Source organism: Anguilla anguilla, chromosome 8 (assembly GCF_013347855.1).
Source record: "Anguilla anguilla isolate fAngAng1 chromosome 8, fAngAng1.pri, whole genome shotgun sequence".
Lineage (NCBI taxonomy): Eukaryota > Metazoa > Chordata > Actinopteri > Anguilliformes > Anguillidae > Anguilla > Anguilla anguilla.
In genome coordinates this window covers 41,009,922-41,035,315 of record NC_049208.1, presented here as the reverse complement: position 1 = coordinate 41,035,315, position 25,394 = coordinate 41,009,922, and the positions used below count along the sequence as shown (strand labels likewise).

General features: G+C 47.3%; 1 protein-coding gene across 4 annotated transcripts in view; it reads right to left on the bottom strand.

Annotated features, from left to right (window-relative positions):
- Positions 1-25,394, bottom strand: part of LOC118232923 (solute carrier family 45 member 4) — a 71,678-nt gene that overhangs the window by 7,025 nt on the left and 39,259 nt on the right. For all 4 annotated transcript variants that reach the window (XM_035428172.1, XM_035428171.1, XM_035428169.1 and 1 more), the window contains 2 exons: positions 6,850-7,038; positions 484-663 (listed from right to left, as the gene is read on the bottom strand). In XM_035428172.1, the coding sequence (XP_035284063.1) occupies positions 484-663; positions 6,850-7,038 (369 nt within the window). The remainder of the gene's footprint in view (positions 1-483; positions 664-6,849; positions 7,039-25,394) is intronic.

Sequence of the window (25,394 nt, the reverse complement as noted above, 5' to 3'; positions counted from 1 at the left end):
AGGAGGAGCAGCAGTGTGTGTGGAGCAGCGGCAGCAGTGTGAGGAGGAGCAGCAGTGTGTGTGGAGCAGCGGCAGCAGCAGTGTGTGAGGAGCAGCAGCAGTGTGTGTAGAGCAGCAGCAGCAGTGTGTGGAGCAGCAGCAGTGTGTGACTGTGCGCGTTTGGGCTCTGAATGCACCAAACCATTAACTGCAGTGCAGTGACGCACTCACAGATGCCTCAGCACATTTCCAGGGGTCGCTGGGTTGATGGGTAACAGGGCAGAACAACGCATCTTTGCACAAAGACGGGGAAGAGGCGTGCTTTTCTACACACGTGCCTGCGGCATGAGGATGGTGACTTTCAGACGCGGTTAAAACATTAACTGCAGCTCCTCTGCAGTGCAGTGCATTAAACAAATTGGGCTGCTCTGCGGCGCAGTAATATCTGGCCGCACGTATCGCGCGTGCGCCGCTCTCGACAGGCCGGCGCGGCGCGGCTCGTACCGGCGGAGAACGCGTGGATGTTGAGCGCCATGTCCTGCTCGTCGGGGTCGGCCACGTCCAGCAGGTAGGCTCGGATGGGCCCCTCGCTGGCGTCCGCGCAGAAGTCCAGCACCACCACGCCCAGCACCGTCAGCACGATGCCGACCTGCTGGTTGTTCGGCTCATCTCCAATGGCCAGGCCTGCGGAGACATATAAATATATCACTCTCCTGTAGCAGCTGGATAAAATAAACCTTAAAGGACAGAGTGGACTACGAAAGGAGAAAGTTTCAGACAGGAATAATGTGAGAAAGGACTGGAAATTTGGCAGTATGCTGAAATTTCAGTGGTTACGAAAAGGATAATATTTGTTGCTTAAGACGAAGAAAAATAAAGCAATTACAAATAACAGTGAGTGATGACTTTACTTCTGTTTCCTTAAAAAGGAAAGTTCTTTTAAAGGCATACCACGCAGGATTTCTTAGCCTGTGTTTACAATCAAAGAAGTCTCCTCCACAATCTTCAACCCCACCCACTCACGCAGAGTAAGTTACAACACCGGACAGCTAGTAACGTTAGATTTCGCAACAGCATGAAGACAGGTTTAATTATAGCTTAATCAATTCCATTATGTTGAATATAATAGTGGTTTTATGTGTGGAACTTTAAATTTGAAAATTTGAGTCCTCACTGTTGTCGCCAGGTTCACACTGGCGGTAACGTTACTTACAGGCCCAACAGAAAACAAGCCAACTCCGCGTTGCTTTTAATCCCTGTGGTGAACTCCAGCTGACGCCATCGAGGAAAAGCAATGAGACTATGGGAACTACTTCTGCATTTATTCAAATAAGGCATCAATCACACGACTGTCCTCTTCTGGCACCAAATTTGAGAGTGGAGACGAGCAGGTTACAGAATGCCTCTCAGGCATCTAGACATGTCATATGATAAGCCTACAAGCCTCGGTGCACTTTCAGGATTTGTATGCCTACTTTATAAAGTAAGTAAAGGTGTAAAATAGAATGAAGACTCCCAAAAGATTGCTAATAGGCTATATTCCTGAAGGTTGTAACATACAGCTCTAACACGGACAGCACAGCCTATATGCCATTACCCAAATTAAGCTAACAAATGCTAGCTAAGCATTTTTGTTATGGAATATCAGCATGTCTATGTGCTTTGGGGTCCATTTGGTACACTGAAGGTGAGACCAGCAGCTGAGAAGACGCACTCAGATGACAATGTTCCAGCAATGGACAAATAGCATTTTACTAAAGCTGCCAGCCGAGGGAACCGTGATTTGTCAACTTCCCACCAATCAAGGGGATTTGTGTCTAACAACAGAGCAACATCTCTAATGTAAAATCTCATCACCAACGTCAGGTTATTCCTTGAAATAGTTTATTGAAATTTATTTTGACCAATAAAATGAATCGATTAACATTATTAGCGATCAATTGTTAATTGATTAACACCCCTAGTCGGCCCAACGTTTTCAGACCAGAGAAACATGGCGACCAGTTCAGAACGGTTTAGGGGTCGTATTCCACCTAAACAGTGCACTAAAATATGTTTCTGAAAACATTTGAGGTGAGAAATAGGCAATGCAATAGGAGAAACTTCATTCATATTTGATCCGCAATGCGCATTCTGACAGTTTGATCTGAGTTTCATGAGCCAGTCCCAGCTACACAGTACAAATTCATTTGCAAAGAGAATTCTTTATACAAATAAGATGGACACACCAACTCCATCCAACCCAGGAAGCATTTTTCAAAACTGTGCAGTAGGCAGAACCAGGCTGAAACAGCAATTACTCTAATGCATCTGTGCTCAGATATGGTGATGGATATAAGTGGATCCCATTATTAACTGTACATGCTCGGGGTGGAGGGGGGGGGGGGGGGGGGGGCAATGAGATTAACATTTATTTTTCAAGAGGACATCATTTGGAGAGTTTACAAGTACATAAAGTATCTTCAGCTTATCTGTTTCGAAGCACACCTGTTTTGTCTCCACGTTGCTATTTTAACAGCAAGAAAGCATTGCTCTGCTTTATACAATAAACAGAATATCCAGCAACTCCTGAGGGTGCCAGTGCAATGTGGGGAAAAAAAAAAAAATTAAAAAAAAAAAATATGAACGCTGCTCTTACAATTTTTTTGTAGCAGGCTGAGTTAATGGCAGGTTAGACTTGTAAATAGCTGGCAGCCAGCCAGCTCAATTTGAGAACTCTGCTGGATAGCAGGTTAACGGCAGTAGATGGTGAAGACTGAGCGAGTCACAAGCGCTCCACACGTCCCTAAGGGAGTCGGCATCTGCAGGGCGCCAACGGCGCCAACGCGCCAACCACACTGGAGCCTTCAGGGCAAAGCCACACGTCCCCCGACGAGATCACCTGGCGTCGCTCGCCTCTCCCGACAATCAGTCGCGTGTGGGCGTAATAAAATGTTTAAACCGGGGATAATTTACACGTTGGATCTTGGTTATCGTGCCCCGTTTCCCGCCCTGCCGGTCGCTTAAGTCAGCCTGCTTTGCGTAGCCAGAAAATTGGCTCTCGTTATAATCGCCTCCGTTCATTTTCCAATTTGCTTCTAGCCGGATGACGCGTGGTTTTACCCTCCGCGGGCCAATGGCAGGAAACAGCCAGCGATTCGCTGGCGTTCTCGCTCATCGGTTTTCCAGCGGCCCGCTGGCGGAGTCAGAGCGTTTTCAGGCAGATGGCCGCTCGTTTGCCGCTCGTTTATCACACGTTATAGTTGGCGGGCCACTGTAGGCCCTCCGCTCATTCCTACAGTAAATGTATGCTGCGTAGGCTTTGTGGCATTCGGTCCGGTGGAGAAGTGGATTTGTCTCCGTCATGCCTATTGGTGGAGAGAGCATACGCACCTGGGTTGTGTTAACTAATCAGCACAAGTGCTCAGAGGTGTGTTCTCCACGGTACGAGGCCGACACCGGGGGCAACTGAAAAGCTAGCCAGCCGAGAGCAGCGGCAAGCTGAAAAGCCGTCGCTGGGTTTTGCTTTCCTTTGTCTTTGCGGTCTTAGTTTGTTGTGTTTAGTTTATTGTTTTTGTCTGGAACCCACGAGGGGGGAAGGGAAGGGGGGGAAGGGTGAAGGTGTTTGGTGATTTGATTTTGTGTTGATGTGGGTGCGCTCTCCCTCTTTCCATGTGGCAAATTAGGGTGCAAAACCAGAACTGCTGCATCTCCCCGCCCCAGGGGAGTGTGTCAGGGCGTGTGACATTTCTAAACATAGAAACCGATACAAAGCATTACACCTTTGTGAACATATTTTCTTTAGCACAATAGGGAACATCTACAAGGACAATAGCAGCTCCCTGGCAGGTGCAAATACAGAGAAGCTTTGCTGCTTCTTTTGTGTGTGTATACTCGACTGGCAGTATGGATGGTCAGTAAATGGCTGATGTCCACCACACTGAAGTTTACTTGGGTCACAATGTTCAATGTAAAACTGGTTGGCATAATGTTAATAAATGGTAACAAAATATTATTTAATTGCAGTTATTTAAGAAAGCAGCTTTGAGTACCTTTGCATCATCGTATTGGTGCACATTCCACACAGACGGGTTCATTTTTATATAATTTAGCTCAAAAATGCACTATTTTCAACCGCCACGTCAAAGAATTTTCACCGTCTAAATCGTTATTGTATCGGTCTCATATCGGTCAGGCTCTAGTAGCTACACCTACTATCGGACAAAACTCCAGGACATGGGTAGTGCTTCTGGTCATATAAAATCCATCAGAGCGACAGCAATAACCGCAGTGAACTATATTTACCCAGGACACCACAAGTCGGAAACTGCCACATCAAGCCCTGCAGAGCAGTGTGGGACATAACACAACCAAGCACTGCAGGGTGTAACCCTTTTTAATGAAAGGCAAGACCTTGTGCAACAACTTCAGAGACCAGTGTTTCCACTTCATTACACTGTGGCTATAATTGTTATCACAATAATGTCAACATATTTTTTGTAGATTACAATGTTAATCTCCTGCATTATACAGCGTGTGACCAACAGTAGCCAACAACATGCCATTTGACTTTAATTATTTCACAGGTATTTAACAGTATATTTAGCCTACGGCCTCCTCATTTAGGATTCTAGGGACCGAATGGAGGAAAACTCATCTATAAACAACACAAATAAGTTCAAGAGCTGTGACTGGAAGAGGGAAGTATTCCCAGAAAACAACACGTACAGAAACAAAAAAAAAAAAAAAAAGTTTCGTATGCGGACAAGGAGAGCGGGTGGAAAACAGCCCCGCGACCCCAAAGTCAGTGCGGGTGGGCGGGGCGGTCGCGACGCGCTCTTCCTGACAATGGGGCCGGCGCGGCGTGGAACAGCGCCGCGGAGACAGGAAGTAGTTCCAGATAGGCAATGAAAGGTAGAAAAAGGGGGCACAACAGGAAACGTTTCCCTGTGAACTGGTTCCTAGTCCTTTCCCATGTCAGCGAGACGGACGGAGTTCACACCGCCCGCGGCCTCGCTCGCTGCCCGTCGCCGCGGACCCTGGGGGCCGGGAGGCCGCGACTCGCACACGACTGCCGGGAGACACGGTGACGTGCTGAGGCTCACCCAACGTGCTATTAACAGACCGCACAAAGCCATGTGTGGGGGCGGGGGGGGGGGAAACAATACAGTGTTGTACAGGACCCATACGTACAGGCTGGGCCAGATGCATGCTACCTCATTAGTACATTGAGGCACAATGGTCATATCACAATGGCATACCACTGACGACGGATATTTTTTTCTTTTTGCAGTAAACTTTTTCACACGACATTTTTTTTTTGTTTTTGTGACCTTAAACCCTGACCTACCTACGCTAAAGGTCAGGGTTTAAGTGTCTAATGTTTTACTACGAAGCCAGGTTTTTGGCTTGTACAGTAGTCACTGTAGAATAAAAACAAAAAAAATAAAATAAAAATGCTGCCAATGCAGTATTAAATTTGAATCACATGGTGCTTGGAACCAACTGTATACCAGCTGTTTTTGAGTTATGACATTTACAGTAAATACTGAAAGATGAGAACTTCTGATCTTTAGATTTTGTATCTTTAGATTGAGTTGCGTAAACACCTCTAAATGAGACATAGTCTGAGTATTATCCACAATAATAAAACAATGGCAATAATATTTCACTGTGAATTAACTTACTTTTTTCAGTACAAGTAAATTTGTAGCCTTTTTACTGAAAGTTTGAGGAAAAATAAATAATTTTTTTTTAGTCTTACCCAGATCTAAAATTTGGATAATAATACGGCTCTCTAGACCCCTGCTTATCTACCATCATCTAATTGAGCTGCTAGATACACCAATACATTTTCTTTGATACTCAATTTGAAGTTGGTTAAGTCTGACTTCTAGTGAACCACTGTTTCATTGATTTTCAGGTGCTCGGCCTGATCTTATTAAGCGAGAAAGGGAAAGAGCATTTCTCCCACTTTCAGTGTATTCGTAAAAGGTTTTTCTGAAGATAATTTGGTTACAGGAGCAAATGGGTCCCTAATGCAGGAAGTGGGAGGGATACCATCTGCAGGCACTAGAAATGTAGGTATAAAGCTGCCATTAGGTTTGGAAGGAAAATACACATTTGGAAAGTGAAAGAAGTCTGTCATTTGTTTTTTTGTCTCTAAACAGACTTCTGTATGGCTGCTGGTCCATTAAAGAAGCACGCACAGTCCACAAATGACAAACTTAATGGATGTGAAACAGAGATCACAAAAATATTATCCATTAAGACACTTTGCTGTACTGTGAAGGACATCTCAATGTCTAAAAAAATAAGAATAGTTGTAACTGTACAGATAGAGGACAAATGATCAGATTCATGATATCTTGAATGGGGACAATGGGCCATTTCAGTTGGCTGAAATGGTCAGTCTTGACATGTGATATATAACTAGCATCCTCAGATGTATCCTAAATGTTATTAAATTCTCATCTTATCCCATGTAACAAAACAGTGTTGTGAAGACCTTCTTCCAAGAAAAACAGGATTTAGAAGTAGGGCTGGGGGCACAGATCCCAGGTTAGCTGTTGGGATGCCGTGCACCCAAGAGGTAGTTGCTCTCACTCTTCAAAAGGACCCCTTCAAAATGATTCAGGTTGAGAGGAAAGAACAGAGCAGGCACCTTTAACCGACTAAGCAGTCTCATACGACTGGGCATTCAGTCAATCTAGGGTTCTAAAATAAACAAATGATTGCGGATATAACAACTGAATAACAACATTTTTCACACCGGTATAAAAAAGGAGGAAGACAGTATGGAGAGGCATGTTCACAGACAGTAGAGCTTGAGAGCAGACGACCCATCGTTAAGGATGTGGACGCGGGCGGCGAGCGGGAGGCCTCACTCACCTATGAGCGACCCGTTGAGGAACAGCGCCACCCCGAGCAGCACGCCCACGCACAGGGCCAGGATGAAGGGCCGCCGGCGACCCCATCGCAAGGTGCAGCGGTCACTGGCCGAGCCAATCAGAGGGGTGAAGATCAGGCCCAAGATGGGGCTCAGGAACCACGTCAGGCTGTAATACTGTTCTGGAAGACCTGGGGGGGGGGGGGGGGGGGGGGGGAGGGGAGGAACACGGAGAAACACATTTCAGCCCCATTCGCACAAATGACGCATTCGCAGCCAGACGGAAAGACTCTGGGGCTTGAGAAGTGAGGTTGAGAAATCCACTGTGGTCTGATCAATCGGTGACAAGCTTGAACCAATGAAAACAGAGGGCAAAGCAATATAACACAGAAAAAAAACATTATGATTGGCTCAGATGAGCGAGTCAATGATGTCCCTCGACAGTTCCCACCATTTCGGGTTTCGCATTGCATGGAACCCCATCACAAGACTAGCGAAGACAATGCAAACGTCCCATTTTCCAAGAAAAGGGCTTTCTAAATTCTGAGTCAGTATGTTCGTCCCCAAGGACCGTGGCCATGAATAAACCCTGTTTGCAAACCTTGCTCAGAGTAATGTGCCTGCGGTAGGCAAACTTCCTCTAGAGGCGTGTAAAAATACACCTTTCATTGTTTCTGGAACAGTCCGAGTTAGCTTCCTGTTCACAGACAGCAAACAGAATTAAAGGGCAGAATTATTCCTGTGCCAGCATCTTGACAAGTGAACAGGATCTGATTTCGTTGCTTTTCCAAACTGAATCTGTGTGACCGGTCTCAGGTCAGAAGTCCAGTACCAAGCTATAGAGACTAGCTTCTTGGCACCCAAGAGCAAACTGAAAGCTAACTGGAAGAAGAGCTCCCCAATGAGAATAAAGATAGGGCCAGCCCTCTCATTTTTATGAGCAACTGTGTTCTTTTTAAACATTTTTGTATTTTTACATTATATTTTCTCTCTTTATAATAATATAATATTGTTGCATTATAATTTCATCTTTTACCATACTGTATACAGCTCAGTTCTTTGGCTGTTTGCCAGCACTAGTTTATCCGTATATAAATTCATTGATATTTTGTTCAATCATTTGTGTTCTAGGTTGCGAAATTAAATAACGTCCATTCTCTAATGGGCAATGGTTGCAGGTTGGCCAAGTCATGTCTGTCATACAGACACATGTTCACACAAATTAAAAACAGCACATAGGAGAACACAAACTTTCGGAAATTTCCAGACTGTTTTTAAAGAAAGAGTGAAAATGCAGATTGCAGAGGGAAGCTGGAGGAAGAGATGGGTTCATTTCTGAAGGATTTGATGGCCTGCAGTACGCTATGGAACTAGCTGAGGATTTCACATGAGTTCAGTTATCAAAAACAAAGAGCAGAATACAAGGGCTCTGAGTACAGACATTGGCCGTCAAAACAGCTTGTGCAGAGACGTTATGTTTCCAGAGGCTGTACATGTGAACACATTCATTTTATAGCATTTATTCACAATTACGAACAGGATAATTTCTTCTCATTTCCTGTCAGTACTTCCTTCCTTAAGCGGCGCTAGCTCGTTGCTCCTGGGGCCACGCTGGCATGGTGTAGGCTAGATGCAGCTCGCCTGGCAGTACTGCACTCCCTGTTCTGGCATGACTACCTACAAACTTGGCTAAGGTACCAGTCTGTAGGTAACTTAGCCAAGCTACCTACGAACTGAAACTGAAGCTACGATTACGTCTGACTGGGAAACAGAAGAGGGCTCCAGCGACGCTGCCAAATCTCATTCAAGGCTGAATTTATGAATGAGGAGTCGCGACAGACAGACAGATATGTCAAACACGAAAGGTGAACTGGCCTGCTGACATAAAGACAAACGGCCACATTTTCCACCGATCTGGGTCATCGAAAGGTAGTCGGTCAAAGCGACAGGAAGATGTCATTATTTTAGGGCGATTTAAAACTGCGCGAACAGGAACCACTTTCAGCCCTGTCGCAGCACTGAGACACATCTCTCGCTTGCTGTACTGTTCCTGAAGGAAGCCATGCCACATCTTTCCTTAAGTGCAGCCTTCTCAGGTTGCATGTCAGAGAAAACAGTTCCAGTTTAAGATGAAGTTAAATGTAATGATAAAATAAATAGCAATCAGGTACCACAGTATTTACACATTAGGCTTGTCATGGTGTTGCTATTTTGGAACCAGTGTCACTTCCTCTAAAACACTGATTATACCGCTATCAAACTTTCCTTTAAACTGATCATTGGCCTCGACCTGCTTTCACGTTCATTTTCCGTGATTACAAGAGTGCCAACAACCTGAATAATCCATCGGCAGGTATACCCACAGCTTCTTTTTTTCATGTTAGGGAGATTAAACAATAAATTCAATTTGGAAAAACCAGTTTTAATCACCAAGTAGGCCTACACTTAACAAAAAAAAATATACATATCAAAAAAGATATATATATAAAAATATACACCTCTTAACAATCGATTCAGCTTTCATCACGACCGGCAACAAAACCTGTACTTGAAGATCATTTAAATGAGAAATAAAAGATCTGCACATTGCAGATCTTTGTCATGACTATTCTCTGAATGTGAGTGTAGAGGACGAAGAGTACTGTACATGTATCCGCAATTTAAAATAATATAGATTAAATGTGCACAATTTTGCAATGCAAATAAAAATAATTTTATTACCGGCCTAATAGCCTAATTGAGGAGAACTGGCTATATTTCACGGTGCTGAGTAGGCCATTAGGTGAAAAGGGTTTCCGCTGGTAATGATCAAGATTGGCATGCTACGGTAACATACTGTATATCTCCTAAAATCAAATCTGTTTAAATGCAATCACTGACAACTCAAGACAAATTTCATGAAAATAATCTGGGCACCACAGTGCATGATATGCTCAAAGCTGGGATCTATAATACCGTATGCAGGGTATATTGGCCAAAGTTTTGGGGGGGAAAAAAGCCCAAGTAATCTTGTGCACCTCATCATACCAGCTGTGTAGGCTACCCAATGATGATGTAACGATGAACAATATAAATATTTAGTGTGCGGCGAGCTAAGCTTCTCAAGTAGATCAAGCAAAAATATTTTATGTTGCTTCATTTAAAAAAAAAAAAAGATTCAACTTTTGGGAGTGCTCTGCACATAAATTTATAATGTGTAAAGTTGATTATGTGTATAATTTGGCTATCCACATAACTAGGAGGTTTTTGAATTTGTCACCCTCAGATGTAAACTCGTTTGCATTCACTCAAAGCGAGTGATGACTTATAAGTTGGCCAGCTAGCCCATGTTTTTTCATGTCGAATGGGTATCCGAGGCAGGACTATTTGTTCATGTCAGTGTGCCACAACAGGAGGGAAAGTCACGGGGAACACATTTTTTTCAATCACAATAAAAGTAAAATAAAATAAAAATACATACAGAGCAGCAGCGTTGTTTTTAGTGTTATTATTTAGTTTTTATGACGTTTTTTTAAGTGAAAAGCCATGATCAGAAGTGTAAACGGCATTTTGAATGCATGCCAACCCATGAAATTACTGCTCTCGCCTCATCTACCTGCCGATTCCACAGGAAACATTGGCGAATGTAATAATGAGCTTCTATTCATTTAATAACAGCAACGTTGAAGCTCTGCAGACACACTATTCATTTTTAGTTTAAAATAAAAAAATACTGACATTGGCAGTGAAGAGACTATACACAGGGGCAGACTTGTACACCGTATGCCTCTGGATAAACTGAACACCACGATAAGCCAAATACACATAGAGCATCGGGAAGCATAAAGTCACTGCCCAAGCCACTTTGGAGTTAACTTTCGGACTTGATTTAAACTGAAAACTCGATGAAACCCCTACGCAAGCCACTGTGAAGCCAGCAGGTTGTGAAAAAACTCCAGGACGTATCGAAAATGTCCTTTGTTGCACACAAAATGGCAGGCCCAACAGAATGTATACACGAAAACCGCGAACACAAAAATATCTTAAAACCGCGGGAAGTGAACCATCCCTTTGATCACTGATCATGGAAAAAGTCACTTAAATGATTTGCTTGCTGGAGAGTCATAAACTCATAAAATATGAATACCAAGCACTGGCGCAGTATACACCCGACTCAGTCAAAACAACAAATAACTGCTGCATCAAAACAATACGGGACGTTGCAGAGAAAGCGACCGTTAAGCTCTTCCAGGAGAAACCGCATTCTGTTCTCCTGACTCTCAAATGCCTTCAGGCTATTCGGGTTTTTGACCCGCAAGCAAGTCTACTGGATTCGACAAAACTCCTACTGGACTCAATTCCAGGATTTGACAAGAAGTGTTCTCCTGAAGTCGTCAGTTTATAAATTATATAATTACACAAGAAGACAGTGGCTCCAGTGGCACTGCGGGAGCTCTGGGCCAGAGGCCAGAAAACATTTCCAAACACAGCACACAAAGCAAAATGGTACTCGTCTATTCCAACTGACTCCATCGATGCAGACTGACCAGACTCACATGCACTGAGAGAATATGCTGTCGAAAACACTGACTACGATTGATTCATTAATACAAAATTTAAACCATGAACGTGAATTTCAGTGAATTTTACTAGCCTATAGCCTACCAGCTGCAAAACATAACGAACAGCCTTTTTACATGCAGGTTATATAACTGAACTTTTCGTGCATATAGGCTATATACAATATATGAAATTGTTCATTTAAGATAAATTATTTCCTCTTGTATTTTGCTGAACATTATCCATTGAGGCACAAAACTGCAGGTTTCAAAAACGATCTGTAGGAGTTAACTGTAGGTTAAGTGGTACAGATTGTCATTGCTGCTCAGACTATTTGGGCCTCAGTTGAAGCAGAAGATGCTGATGAGGGCATTTGCAGCTCTGAGGTTGTCAGAGGCCTGGACACACCTGACGCACCGTCACGAGAGGCCTCACAGACTCGCTCCTGCCCGTCGACGGCACAGCCTCAGAGGGGAGAAAAAGCAGCTCTTCACTGCACGTGCCGTGAACTCGTACGGCTCTCTCCGTACGCAGCGCCTAGCAAAGTCAGCGTCATCTGAGCCACGCTGCTTAAAAAGACCCGCGTTCGAAACACGCCAAGACGTACGCCGAGAGGGTACAAACGAAGACCCGTGGGCCGAATGCTCTCGACGTATAGCGCTATAGAGCCGTCTGGAGATTACGCCTGTAGATTAGGTCCGCAGAGAGCTGCAGGGCGGGTGTGGAATGACCAACCACGTCGCTCCCTAACCCCCGAATGCGTGTGAAGGGACTGGGACGTCCCCGCTAGGCAGAGCTCAGAGCCGCCGTCAGAGCCTTGCCGTGTAAATGGGTTCAGCGAGCTCCCCGATTGGTCACCTGCTCTGCAATGTGCCGGCGGTCGCCGTGGGCGGGGTCCGTCCGGCCCAGTGCCCCGCCCTCGGGTGGAGAGATGCGGCCGCGTTTAAAAGCCACAGCCGCGTTCCAGTCGATCTCACTATGCAGCACTGGGATCAATAAGGCCTGCCGCTCTCCGTGTGTGTGGAGCTGCCACGCCCGAGGTATATCTGCACGCCCACAGCGCAGAAGCATCTGATATGACTCATCTGATATGACTCTCAGCCACAGAGGATATGGGTCACGGGGCCCTAGCTGTTTACATTTCACTCACCCTTAAAGACCAAGACAAACCTAAAACTACAAATTCTGTGACTTCCCATGCAGGACTTACACTGACAATACTGAACATTAATTGACCATTCTTGCCAACAGTTCACACCGAAAAGAATAAAACCAAACCAATAATATGAATGGTTGCATTGCATTTAGAAGATAAACATTCAACCTGCCAGCAATGTTCACGGTGTTATAAACCACTTCGGTGATGATTTGGCCAATACATTTTTAAATGTCTCAGTGACTGACCTCCATGAGGACCATTTTACAAAGTTTATAACCCCCAAGTTCACTCTTAAGGTTCAACGAGTTTAACACTGGCTTTTAGAAAGCACACCATTAAGATTGTCAGTACAGGATAACAAATCTACCATACAAAGAAAAAGATCTTTGAGGAATGCAACATCAATACATACCTCTGGCAACATGACTAGTCTAACCAACATGTTTAGCCTATTATTACACCTGTTTTTCATTATCCATACCTGAGAGCTTCAGTAATGGTAATTCCCATTCATCAGTATGAGCACAATGTGTTATCTTTCATAAGACACCCTGATTGTAGCTGACTTTTCAATATATTGCTATCTGGCCATAAGCCAGGGGTGTGCCATCTTTGAGGACATTCCAGCCCGTTAAATGCTCCGTCAAGGAGCTAGGAGGCACCCAAATAATTGATTAAGCAAATGCGAGTCCATCCTTTGCGGAAGTTTTTTTTTTGTTTTTGGAAGGCATGATGTATAATGATTGACCAGTGGATCCACCTCTCCCCATCAGCCATGTCTGTAATTGACGTGACTTCAAACTAATGCTTAAGAGCAAGGACGTTCCAATTGCCATACATGCATTCCTCGATTCCTCAGTCCCCATGTCCTTTCCTTGTTTCCTTTCCTTGCATCCTCCAATGGGAATAGCTGGGAGCAAGGAAAGGAAGCAGGGAGATGAAATAAGCAAATGGAAGGAGCCGACGTTGACAACGCATGATCGCGTCAATTTCACATATTTTTGACTCAAGCTTAGCCTTCCATACCAGGAAAAGAGACAAAGAAAGCAAAAATAAGCAACTGAAATGCCTTGGAATACTGCTTCCTCCCAATCAGGAATGTCCCCCACACACAGGTGAGCACCCATTATTACCCTGAAACCATATAGAGCGCCATCTGTGGTGCGTGAACTAAAAGTGCAGGTTAACCTTCCTCCAGTGTTCGGGTCAAATCTGACCGATTTACAACTTTCCTGAATCATAAATATTGTGTTTTTCATCTGATTGCCTCAAGACCTTATGCTTTCCTCCACACTAGGCATTTGAACATATAGCTACAATTGCTGATCACCACTTTCATTGAATTTTGAGTGGTTTAGTCAACTTTGTCACACCTGTGGTGTTCCGGGTCTAAAATGACCACCATAGGAAATTAATGGGTAAGATTATATTATGTTCATCCAGCAGATGGCAAACATCCCAAACACCCACTCACCCCCACCCATCCGCCCCACACCATTAGTTGAAGACACTGTTTCACATCTTAAAAAGGTGTTAAACAAAATTTGGTGATGATTTATGGTTTTTGTGTTAATATGAGAGCTGTCAAAACAGACTATAATAAGGGGGAAAGCAGTGAACACTGGAGAAAGTGCAATGGCTCTAACACTGATGTTGTTGTCCAATTATGATCACAGAACAGAACATGCCGGAAGCAAAATAGAGTTCTTCTAACCATACTTATTATCACTGGCATTATTATGCACTCAATGCCCATGACACTGCATGTCTGAAAACGATGCTGTGGGAGCTGTGGAATACAGATACCAGGCGAAAACATTCAAGGGCTGTCAAGGTGTGAAAGACAACAACAGCCTGAAGAGACAATTACTGTAGTAGAGGGCGGTGCGTCCAATAATTTTTCAATATATCTACTATATAGCTAGATATATTCTTGCTAGCCAGGACAACAAAATTAAAATAAAACTAATCTACTATACTTTATGCTTACCAAAGTAAAAACTATAGGCTACAGTACCCTCAATAAAAAGCATACTTGCATACAATATACAATGATCATTGAAACTGTGTAACTGCTTCTGTGGAAAAAAACAGCAACACAACACCATGTTCAATTTTAATCTGTGCTTGCATTGTTTGCACACTGCAAGACATGAGTACTGTTTGTCAGCTGGTCAATCAGCTGTGTTGCTGTTATTGTAGGCACCCAGATAAAACCAGACATGTTTGTGTTTTTAGACTTTCGCATACTCAACTCAAATTGGAAAATACATATTTACAATACATACTTTTTGTTTTTCAGACTCAAAAGTCACAACAGTCTTCAAAAAAATTCCAAGAGAAACAAGAGTTCCAATGGTTTCCATTTCTCTCTATCCCTAACTCCATTTTGAGTGAAAGACAGAGACACCTGAACATCACTGGACCACACCCAAAATACTTTATCAATTTTCCTGCCATGGACAATGTTACCTGTAATTTTCAGTTTCTGAGAGAGTTCAGAGAGTTCTCTCCACTTCCTGTTCAGTAAATTTCCACTGACTGGCTTCGGTAAAGGTGGTAATCATAGTGAAGCAATGGGGAGTGGAGAGGAGGATGAGCAAGTTTCCATCATGAGGAAATACAGACAGGAGGTATAACGTGTTTGTGCACATGTTTCGTTGTTCATATTAACAGACACCACTGTTGTTGTACAAAACCGATTTAATAAAAATGGAAAAAGGAGAAAAAGAAAATGGCATTACGATTATATTTGGAGCCAAAACCTTGACCCAAAACCTTGGGTGGGACTGTGAGAATTTCTCTTTCTGAAAAGATATTTGATTAACTAGCGTGACAAAAAAAAAAATACAAGCCTTGCTCATGACGCACAATGTCGTATTACTCAATGATAAAAATACAGTGCTGATTTTTCCCATAAACGCCGGCGGAAACAGCTGGCCGTTCTTGACATCACAACTGCCACAGTCCGTGGAACTGGATGTTGCCAAACGTGAGAAGAACATTCTGGAAGCTTATCGGCCACCTTCCCAGACGTAGCCTAAATGTAGCCCGGATCCAGGAACGAACCTACGATCTAGTTCACATGAAATGACAATCGACAATATGAATGACTAGGCCTGGGAACATGTTCTTCCCTTCTGTTTTGCTTTGCACACCATCTCTTCCAGAAGCAATGACAGAGTTGTGTGACCATTTGTCACGACTGGACTTCCTCTCGCATTCTCGATCGCCGTTGTTGTTGTTGTTGATGTGGGACATGGTCGGGGAAGGGGGGGAAAAAGTGCTTTTTGTCTTTGTTTGCAGTCCTAGGCTGCGCCAAAACAAAAGAAAACACAAGAAAGTTCACAAACAACCAAGATTTTATCAGTTCGTAAGCAGTTTGTTTCTGTCAAACCCAACCGCTGTAAATATCCTAACAGGACATCAGATAATAGTAAATAACGAAGGTTTCTTTTTCCCACCGTACCAAAAAAGGCGAACAATACTGAGAGCAGCCCGCGCCGCGCCGCTCCAGGAAGTATTGTGTGCGCGGCGTTTGGGAGCGGAGAGAGGGGTTTACAGCAGGTCACCGAGTGCAGGGAGAGGGAGAAGCCGCTCCGGCGAAGCGGCAGGACGCGCGAGGACTCCGCGCGGAGAAGCCGAGCGCTCCGGCGGGCGGGGGGGTGGGCCCGCGGCGCTTCCGACCCGCGGAGCTGTTTACGGACGCCGCGCTCGCTGGTCGCGCTCGACCGGGCCTGCGGCTCCTGCGGGTCACTCAGGAGCCCCCTCCCGCTGAGCGCTCCTCAATGGTGTTTTTCCAACACCGGCGCTTTGTTTGCGTCCTCCGCCAAAGCACAGGCAGGGCCCGGCGACTCCACTGACCGCAGCACGCCCAAAAACCTCCACAGTCCAGTCTAGATATTAAAAATGAACTGCTAAAACCTTCCTTTCAAATGCATTATTTAAGTATCGAATGCAACTAGAGCTTCAATACAATTCAAACACCGTGCGTGAATGCGCACCCGCGCAGACACAAAGCAAAAGACCTTGCAAAGGACCTCAGAATTTAATTCGTAGGCAGCCATGTATCACAGCAAAAAAATGACAGAAGGCAGTAAACGGGCACTGAGGCGACCCTGGGCAGGAGGAACGGGTCGCGAAAGGGTTAAAACTGGGAGAAGATCCTCCCCAGGTCGCGTGGCAGCGGCGTCAGTCTGAGGCTGAGGTTCAGTCGTATAAACACTCCCTGCGTGGAGCCGCGGCCCGTTCGCTTAGCGACCACGCCGAACGGACCGGTTCCGCGGCGCGGGGTCGGCACGTGTCGATGCGGCAGGCGGACACGGGTTCGGGGGAGAAACGTTCGACAAAAAATCGTCCGTTAATCCAGAGAGCATGCTGGGATGATTTACGGGCCAGCCTGCTCTCCCGGGGACCTCATGAATCACCCTCCTGTCAGGCTCGTGAGTCACGGGGGGGCGGGGGGGGGGGTTTGGGAGGGGGGGGAGGGGGGGGGGGGGAGCGCAGGGCACACGCCCCCTTATGTAAGACAATGTTATTTGTTCAGCTCTCCGCCGAGCCCTTTAACACCCTTTGTGAGAAAAGCAGAATGTGCTGAGAAACTGCCTTTTCCCTGAATGGTGTGAAAGCGACAGAGAGCGAGAGAGAGAGAGAGAGAGAGGGGGGGACAGAGGAAGGTGGAGAGCCAGAGGTCAAGTATGGCCGGACTGGATGAATGGCGGTGAAGAGGCCGCTAAGTGGGGAGGAAACAGGTGCCTGCACTTGTTTGGCGCGGGGGCGGGGCTCGGCGGGGTCGAGCGCGCCGCTGGACGGCGGGACCCGGCGCTGGAGGCCTCCTTCCTCAGACGAGCGCGCTCCCGCGAGCGGTCAGGGAAGAGCTCTCGCCAAACGCTGGGCTCAGTCCTCCAACATCAAACAAATGGATGACATGGATAAAATATTTACGGCACCATCTTCGCTGCGAGTTCTGTTCCAGGCCCAGGCCTCGCCCCTTTTACTGCCAGCGGCCATTTACAGTGCCTGCTCTCCCCGGCCTTTACCAATCTATCACCCCGACAATAAAGCAGGGAAAAAACACGGCCAGAGGAACCCCAGTCAGAGCGCTTACACATCAGGTGTGTGTGACGCGGACGAGAGGGCGACAGCTGAGGGGACTACGGTCGCGCCATTATGTCTGCCGTAAAGCAAAATACAGAATTTCACAGTAAGACCAGAAAGCTCAAACATGCCGGTGGTAGCGTGATGGTGTGGGGATGCTTTGCTGCTTTGGGACCTGGACGACTTGCCATTTTTTGAAGGAACCATGAATTCTGCTCTGTACCAGAAAATTCTTAAGGAGAAAGCCCGGTCATCTGTCTGTGAACTGAAGCGGAAGCGTAATTGGGTTAGGCAGCTAGAGAATGATCCAAAACACAAAAGCAAGTCCACGTCAGAATGGCTGATAAGAAACTAAATTAAAGTTTTGGATGGGTCTAATCAAATGTCTCGACTTGAACCCAATAGAGATGCTGTGGCAGGACCTGAAACGAGCAGTTCATGCTCAAAAACCTAACAACTTGTCTGATTTAAAGCGGTTCTGAAATGTACAGTGGGCTACAATTCCTCCACAGCGGTCTGAAAGACCAATATCAAATTATAGGAAGCGTTTCATTGCAGTCATTGCAGCTAAAGTTGGTGCAACCAGTTAAGTTTAAGAGGACAATTACTTTTTCACACGGGTGATAATGGGTGTTTCATAACATTTTTCATTAAATAAATCAAATAGTTTTAAAAATGTGCTTTCTATTTACTCGGAGTGTAGCACAGTGGGTAAGGAACTGGGCTTGTAACCGAAAGGTCGCAGGTTCGATTCCCGGGCAAGGACACTGCCGTTGTACCCTTGAGCAAGGTACTTAACCGGAATTGCTTCAGTATATATCCAGCTGTATAAATGGATACAATGTAAAATGCCATGTAAAAGTTGTGTAAGTCGCTCTGGATAAGAGCGTCTGCTAAATGCCTGTAATGTAATGTAATGTAATGTAATACTCGGGTTCCTTTTGTCTAATATTACATTTTGTCTAAAGATCTGAAACCATTCAGTGTGACGCATATGCAATAACAGAGGAAATCAGGAAGATCAGGAAGGGGGCAAATACTTCTCCACGGCTCTGTGTATGAATCCTACTGTAAACAAATGGCCACAGTCAGCAAAGTACTTAATGTGCCAAGACCGGAGGCCATGCTATCAGACCTCCTACACATGGACCGCGGGGTGGGGGTGGGGTGCGGGGGGTGGGGGGGAATCAGAGGGGGAGCCATGGGAGAAAAAAAAAGAAAAAGAAAAAAGAATGGCTGCAGTCGCGAGATACACGTTCGTATCGCGGGTGCCAGCGGTCGCGGTCGCGCCGAACGCGTCTTTCCCCCCTGCCCGAGCAGTGCTCCGGTGCTGCCGCTCCCCCCTCCATCACTGCCTCTCGCTGCCGAAAGGGTCCACCGCAGCACTCAGCGCGCCGCCGGCTCCGCCGGACCGGCTCCGTCCGCTGGGACGCTGAACCACACCGACCCGCGCGCGGCTCCTCCCGGCAGTGAACGATAAAGCGGCGAACGAAATGCGTCAGAACGAGGCGCTCGCTCTCCCCTCTCTGACCCGCCGCGTTTTCGTGCGTAACCCCCCGTCCTGTCTAAAAAAACCGCAAGGGTTACCTGCGCACGTCGATACGTTTCCGCCGGCATTTTAAAAACAATATTGTTCCCCCTCTCGGATTTGGAATGGCAAATTGTTTTGCTGGAGCAGCATGAGTCACCCTGCAGTTCAGTAGCGGAGCGGAGCAGAGAGAGAGTGAGAGAGAGGAGGGCACGTGGGCCGTTTGAGGCACGTGGGGTGCTCAGTGTACGGAAGGGGGGAGGGGGGGGGTCTTGGGGAGGGGCTCCGGCGATACACAGTGGTCTCAAACCGATAACAAACTGCGGGATCCATCCCCACACTCGAACAGGGGCCCCCCCTGAGAAGCCCCCTAAACCGGCTTTTAATTTGTTTGGTAATTTTATGACATGTGTTTGTCACAAAGCTGCCTGATCCCTTTGTGCAAGCAAAGATTTAAAAAAATTACCAGAGCTCAAAAATATATGCAACAGTCCCGCAAGCACTGAGACATTAGGCTCCATGGTGCAATACAATACATTCTTTATCTGCTTATTCCAACTGCCCCCTTGAGCTCCTATTAATAACTTCTTACATCACGTAAGATAATCCGTAAATAAAGTGAATTGTTATTTGTTATTTGGGGCACAAGGACTGACGCAGAACATTTGGGGCATTTGTTTTGCTGCCTGGTTACAGCCGAGAAGCTCCTCTTCTCTGCCACAGACCGCGGCAGACCCTGCGCTTCACTGACCTCCGCTGTCAGTCGGACGGGCCCCGGGAGACAAACAGGCGAGGGGACGACGAGCGTCCCGCGTCCCGCCGCCGTCACCGGGCTGCCGTCGTCCTGACGACAGGGGTGCGGCCACGCCCACTCCTCCCGCCTCCCGCTCTGTTCACCTGCGCGGTGAAGGTCATCCGCTGTGCTGCGCGCATGTGCGTGCGCTGACTGCAGAGACGATTCATAACGCGCACCCCCGCCCCCGCCCCCCCCCGCCCCACCCCCCTTATGCGGCAACATTGGCCTCCGCCCCCCCCCTGGTCCCACCTCCTGAAGGGCAGAATTAAAGCTGCATGAGTTGTACACACCACAGCCCCGCTCCCTCTGTTACATAACACTGCAGCAGCGAGCTGGCCGGCCCGTCTGTGTGCTGCGCTCACTGCGAGAGAGAGGGAGGGAGGGAGAGAGGGAGAGATAGGGAGAGAGAGATAGAGAGAGAGGGGGGGGGAGGGAGAGAGAGAGAGGGGGAGAGATAGAGAGAGAGAGGGAGAGAGAGAGAGAGAGAGAGAGAGAGAGAGAGAGGGAGAGGGAGAGGGAGAGAGGGGGAGAGAGGGAGAGAGGGAGAGAGGGGGAGAGGGGGAGAGAGAGAGAGAGGGAGAGAGAGAGAGAGGGAGAGAGAGAGAGAGAGAGAGAGAGAGGGGGAGAGACAGAGAGAGAGGGAGAGAGAGGAGGAGGGAGGGAGGGAGAGAGAGGGAAGGAGAGAGGGAGGGAGAGAGAGAGAGGGGGAGAGAGGGAGAGAGAGGGAGGGAGGGTGAAATCACTGTACTTAGTGGAGGGTGGGGGGGGGGGGGTTGTTATCTAACACTAAGCAAAAATTTGATTAACAAATTACACAAAATGCTGCACCCACCACAGCAGTGAAGCTGCCTTTACGCAAAAGAGGAAGCTTAAGCCACAGATCACAGCACTCAGTCCTGTATGTTTGGTAAGCGCACCATTCGCGAAACGCTCTGTTGTATGGCACGTTTGTAAAAATGATGCGTCATCACTTCGCTGTATAGACATCAAACAGCCGAACCTAAATCAGGGCCAGTGTATGTTTTGTTTAGTTTAAGGTTCAGGCGAAACTGCTCCATTTACAAACAAAAGGCCGAATGGCAAAACAGTGACCATTCTTGGTGGCTGAAGAATACTTCAGAATGTTCGATTTGCAAGCTGGTCAACTCATTCGGAGACAGCACAAAGGGCAGCACGAAGGAAGTGACCATTAACGGTCAGAAGTCACTGTGAGCACTTCTGACCGTTAAAAAACAACAACCCCACCCCAAAATAAGCTACCTTTTGAGCAGCTGTGAAGCACAGTCAACACATTTGCTGCATTATTCGTGGTGCGCCAGTTGGGCCTTTGACCTCGTACCTTTCTGGAATTTAAATTGAAGCTTTGGGAGTGAAAAAACAAAACAAAACAAATTTGGGTAAAACCCCAGCGCTGTACTACATAATTGTATCTATGCAGACCACGGGAAATGGGGGCAGCAGGGTGAGGGGAAAGAGTGGGCCGGGAGGCTGCCCTGCCTCTCTCACCACGAGGGGCCCCTATCCTGAGGCCAGTGCTCGCTGACCGCTCGCTGACCGCCGACCACTCTGACGCAGGACAGGCTGTGAGGCCTGCACTCGCTGACCGCTCACTGACCGCTCTGACGCAGGACAGGCTGTGAGGCCTGCACTCGCTGACCGCTCACTGACCGCTCTGACGCAGGACAGGCTGTGAGGCCTGCACTCGCTGACCGCTCACTGACCGCTCACTGACCGCTCTGACGCAGGACAGGCTGTGAGGCCTGCACTCGCTGACCGCTCACTGCCCGCTCGCTGACCGCCGGTCACTCTGACGCAGGACAGGCTGTGAGGCCTGCACTCGCTGACCAGTGACCGCTCTGACGCAGGACAGGCTCAGAGGCCTGCACTCGCTGACCGCTCACTGCCCGCTCGCTGACCGCCGGCCGCTCTGACGCAGGACAAGGAGGCCTGAGCGAGTTTCTGCCAGGTCGGGGGCAGCGCCGTACCCGTGAGGCACAGCCTGCTGCACAGCGGGAACAGCCCGTCGCACATCTTCTGCTGACCCCGTCTCCGACGCTTTCTGGCCTGCTGCAGACATCTACCCACGTCTCGGCCGGCCGTCGGCTCAGAAGCTTCCGGAAACGCCCCGGAATGTGACCTCAGATCGAAAGCTCACGGAAATGAGCTTGTGCGGAGTAAAGCGCGATTCGGCTTAGCATAAATATTTGAGCGCCAAGTAAATATTAAATTTGTGGACGTGCGGCTATAATTTTATTCACGGGGCGGGACGTTCCCGGACACGTCGTTTGGCGAGGAGCCGCGGTCGCACTCAGAGTTATGAGCAGCTCGCGCTGCCGTCTCGCGCAGCAACCCGAGGGGACGGGCAGTTCTGCTCGCCGCCTCACGGCGCGGTTTCCTGGAAGCCACGGACGCTGGCGCATTACTCATCCCGCAGCGCCGGCCTGATGGAGCGGAGGGGGGGGGGGGGGCGGGGGGGGGGGGGGCTCCCCGCCCGAGGAAGCGCAGTGCGCTAAAAGCTAGCGCTCATCCACGGGCAGCCCAGGGGGGCCTCTGCCATGACGCACAAGCGAACGCAGACTCCCGGTCTTTGGCAGGGTTTCGCTCACGCGCGCGCGCGAGCTTTTACGGCGGCTCGAACGCGGCACGGACGGACGGGGGAAGCAGACGGGGTGGGAAAAGGAAGGACGTCTTTTAACTGCAGAGATCGCTCGGCGAGACGCACGCTCGACCAGACGGAACACTCTCTCAGGATCGCGGCAAGGGCCTGCCGGTTTATCGCCTCCATTTATGGTGATGTAATTTGCGATAAAGACAGCTTAAAATAACGAGCTTGCGCAAACTGAATTCTTATTGTGAAATACCACCAGAAAAGCAAGCAAAAAGTAATATTCTAAAGGCAAGATGCAGAGGACTGAATAATTGGTGCAAGCGCCCATATATGCACAGCAGGAAGTGGTAAACAGTCCTTCATCAGTTCTAAAAGGAAAACAATGCGGTTTCTGTGATATTTCACATACGTGTACGTCCCAACCAGAACAACACAAAACACCGCAATTTTTACCCCAGCTCCCATGTCATACGGTGGCCAAACCCAGCGAATGGGAGTTTAATCAGTCATGCCTTTTCAGAGTGGGCACACATCTCCAAAAGGTGCAGGACAGCACAGCTCTGCAGTCAGGCATATTTCAATCCTTTATGTGTCTTCTTTTTAGTTCCCTGAACTGGTTCTATTCCCTGCTCAGCCCCTCCCTGCTCAGCCCCCCCATGCCCCCCCCCCCCCAAACAACAGCCAATGGCCTGATGGGCTGAGCATATAGTGGATGCCGCAGTCCTATATCCTGATCATGAAAAACGGGAGAAATGTGCCGATTCGTGCATTCCTGCCATACTGACCGAACTTTGCAGTTTCCATTGTTTTGTTTTTGTTTTTTTTTTGCACTGGAGATAAATAGTTTACATTTCTGGCGTCCCTATCTATGGTCGGAAACACCGTTTACCGGCAGGGATTAGCTGACATTACAGTTCAGCCACGCGTCCGATACTCAATCCCATCATACAAAATGTTCACTTCAGACCGATAAAACTATTTTGATACAAACAGTGGCGGGATAAGCACACTAGTACTGCCCAGTTGTTTTCCTGCACTCACTGTGCCTGCCAACACTTCAGGCTGGCGTTAATCAGTTATGCAGCTGCATCAGTAGCACAGGTGTTCTGATAAAGCAAGTAAGGACAATGCGGGGTACAAGTCCTGCTTAGAACAGATGCTATCAGAACTGAGCTTTTCAAAAACAATGAACGAGACGTCAAGTAAAAAGCTAGCTTAAAAGCACTGCAAGGTCATGCATTCGAACTTGAAAAGAAATCTGAGAACTCAAAACTACAATTTAAAAAAACTGCCATTTTGGTCTAAGCCTCAGGGTCCAATTACCATTCACAGCATAAACCATCCATCTATCCATCATCTATACCGCTTATCCTGGTCAGGTTTGCAGGGGGTGCTGGAGCCTACCCCAGCGTGCATTGGGTGAATGGCAGGATTACACCCAGGACAGGTCGCCGATCTATCAGCATAAACTAGGAAAGCATTTTTACATATGACATATGACAACTAACGCGTGGACAGGGGGAATCGGGCAATATCGGAGGACAGCCCTGCTTCTCCCGTTTCCTCAAGGTCCTGCGAGCGGCACAGCAGAGGGCATAAACCACAGGACCCGAGCGCCGCGAGGATTAGAAAGCCTGCGTGCAAGCTGCTGTTCAGCACAGGAAACACAAGCTCATTATAGCCACTGTGCATAAGCGCTTTAATCAGATACCATTCAGCTGAGCCCGAAGGCAGAGAGGACGAAGTGCTAATCCCACAGTACCTCTTCCATTAGTTTACATAACTGCCATAGGGCACTGGTGGAGGGACAAGGACGGCAAGGAAACACTGTTGCCGTGAGCAAAAAAAATATAAACACACAGACACACACACATATACGCACACACAAACAACTCTAATAAATTAAACCTAAACAGAACAATAAATACTTTGTCAACGTGCCGTTTAAAACCTCAACCCGTGGTCAGTTACTTCCACGTGACCGCGTAAGTTCCCACGTGGAAGTGTGAGAAGTGTTCCTCGGGCACGGGAAAGGGCTCGACACAGCTAAGGTGCCAAGGAAAAAATTCACAAGGGAAAAAAATAAGCATTCTGCAAAGCTTCAAAAAAGTGGGCCTACCCTTTATTCCCATTCTTCCATTCCTTCTCAAAACACCAGCGGCCCCGTACAAAAACAAGCGGAAGCGCGTAAACAGTGCTCCGACAGGCACGTCTGCGCAGGGGGTCCGGCAAGGACGAGGCCTTCCGAAAAAACAAACCCACGCTGACCGGCTTCAAGGCCGCGAGGGAGAAGCCGGCGTGCGATTGCTCGTGAGAGCTGAGAGCCCCGAACAGGTGCGACGAGCGGCTTTCTGAAGCTTATCGCGAGTTTATCATCGTGAGATTTCGTGCATTGCAAAATCTGTGCAAAACACCCCAAGGTGTTTGCAGTCTTTGCAGACACAATGAGACACAAAGTAAAGGATGACCAAGCATATTTTCATTTGTAAAATAAAAATAGGCTTGAAATAAAATTTTGTGGTCAAAATCCAAAAGATTCTCACACAACAGGTGCGGTACAAGATCCAGATATTAAATTCAAAAGAATTAGCCTAACCATTTTAAAAAATTTTTTTTATCATACTTCACTCACACATACTGTGTTATCTGTGTCAAATGTAAATTATACTGCTACTCAAAAAACAGCTGGCTACAGGCTAATGAACAGGCCAAAATCATACAGACAGAAGTGCTCTTCAGCAATAGATTACTTTAGGAGCATTAAACAGCCCGTGGGTGGTGGCAGCCCAATTCCCATTCTTCCAATTAAACAAAACATCA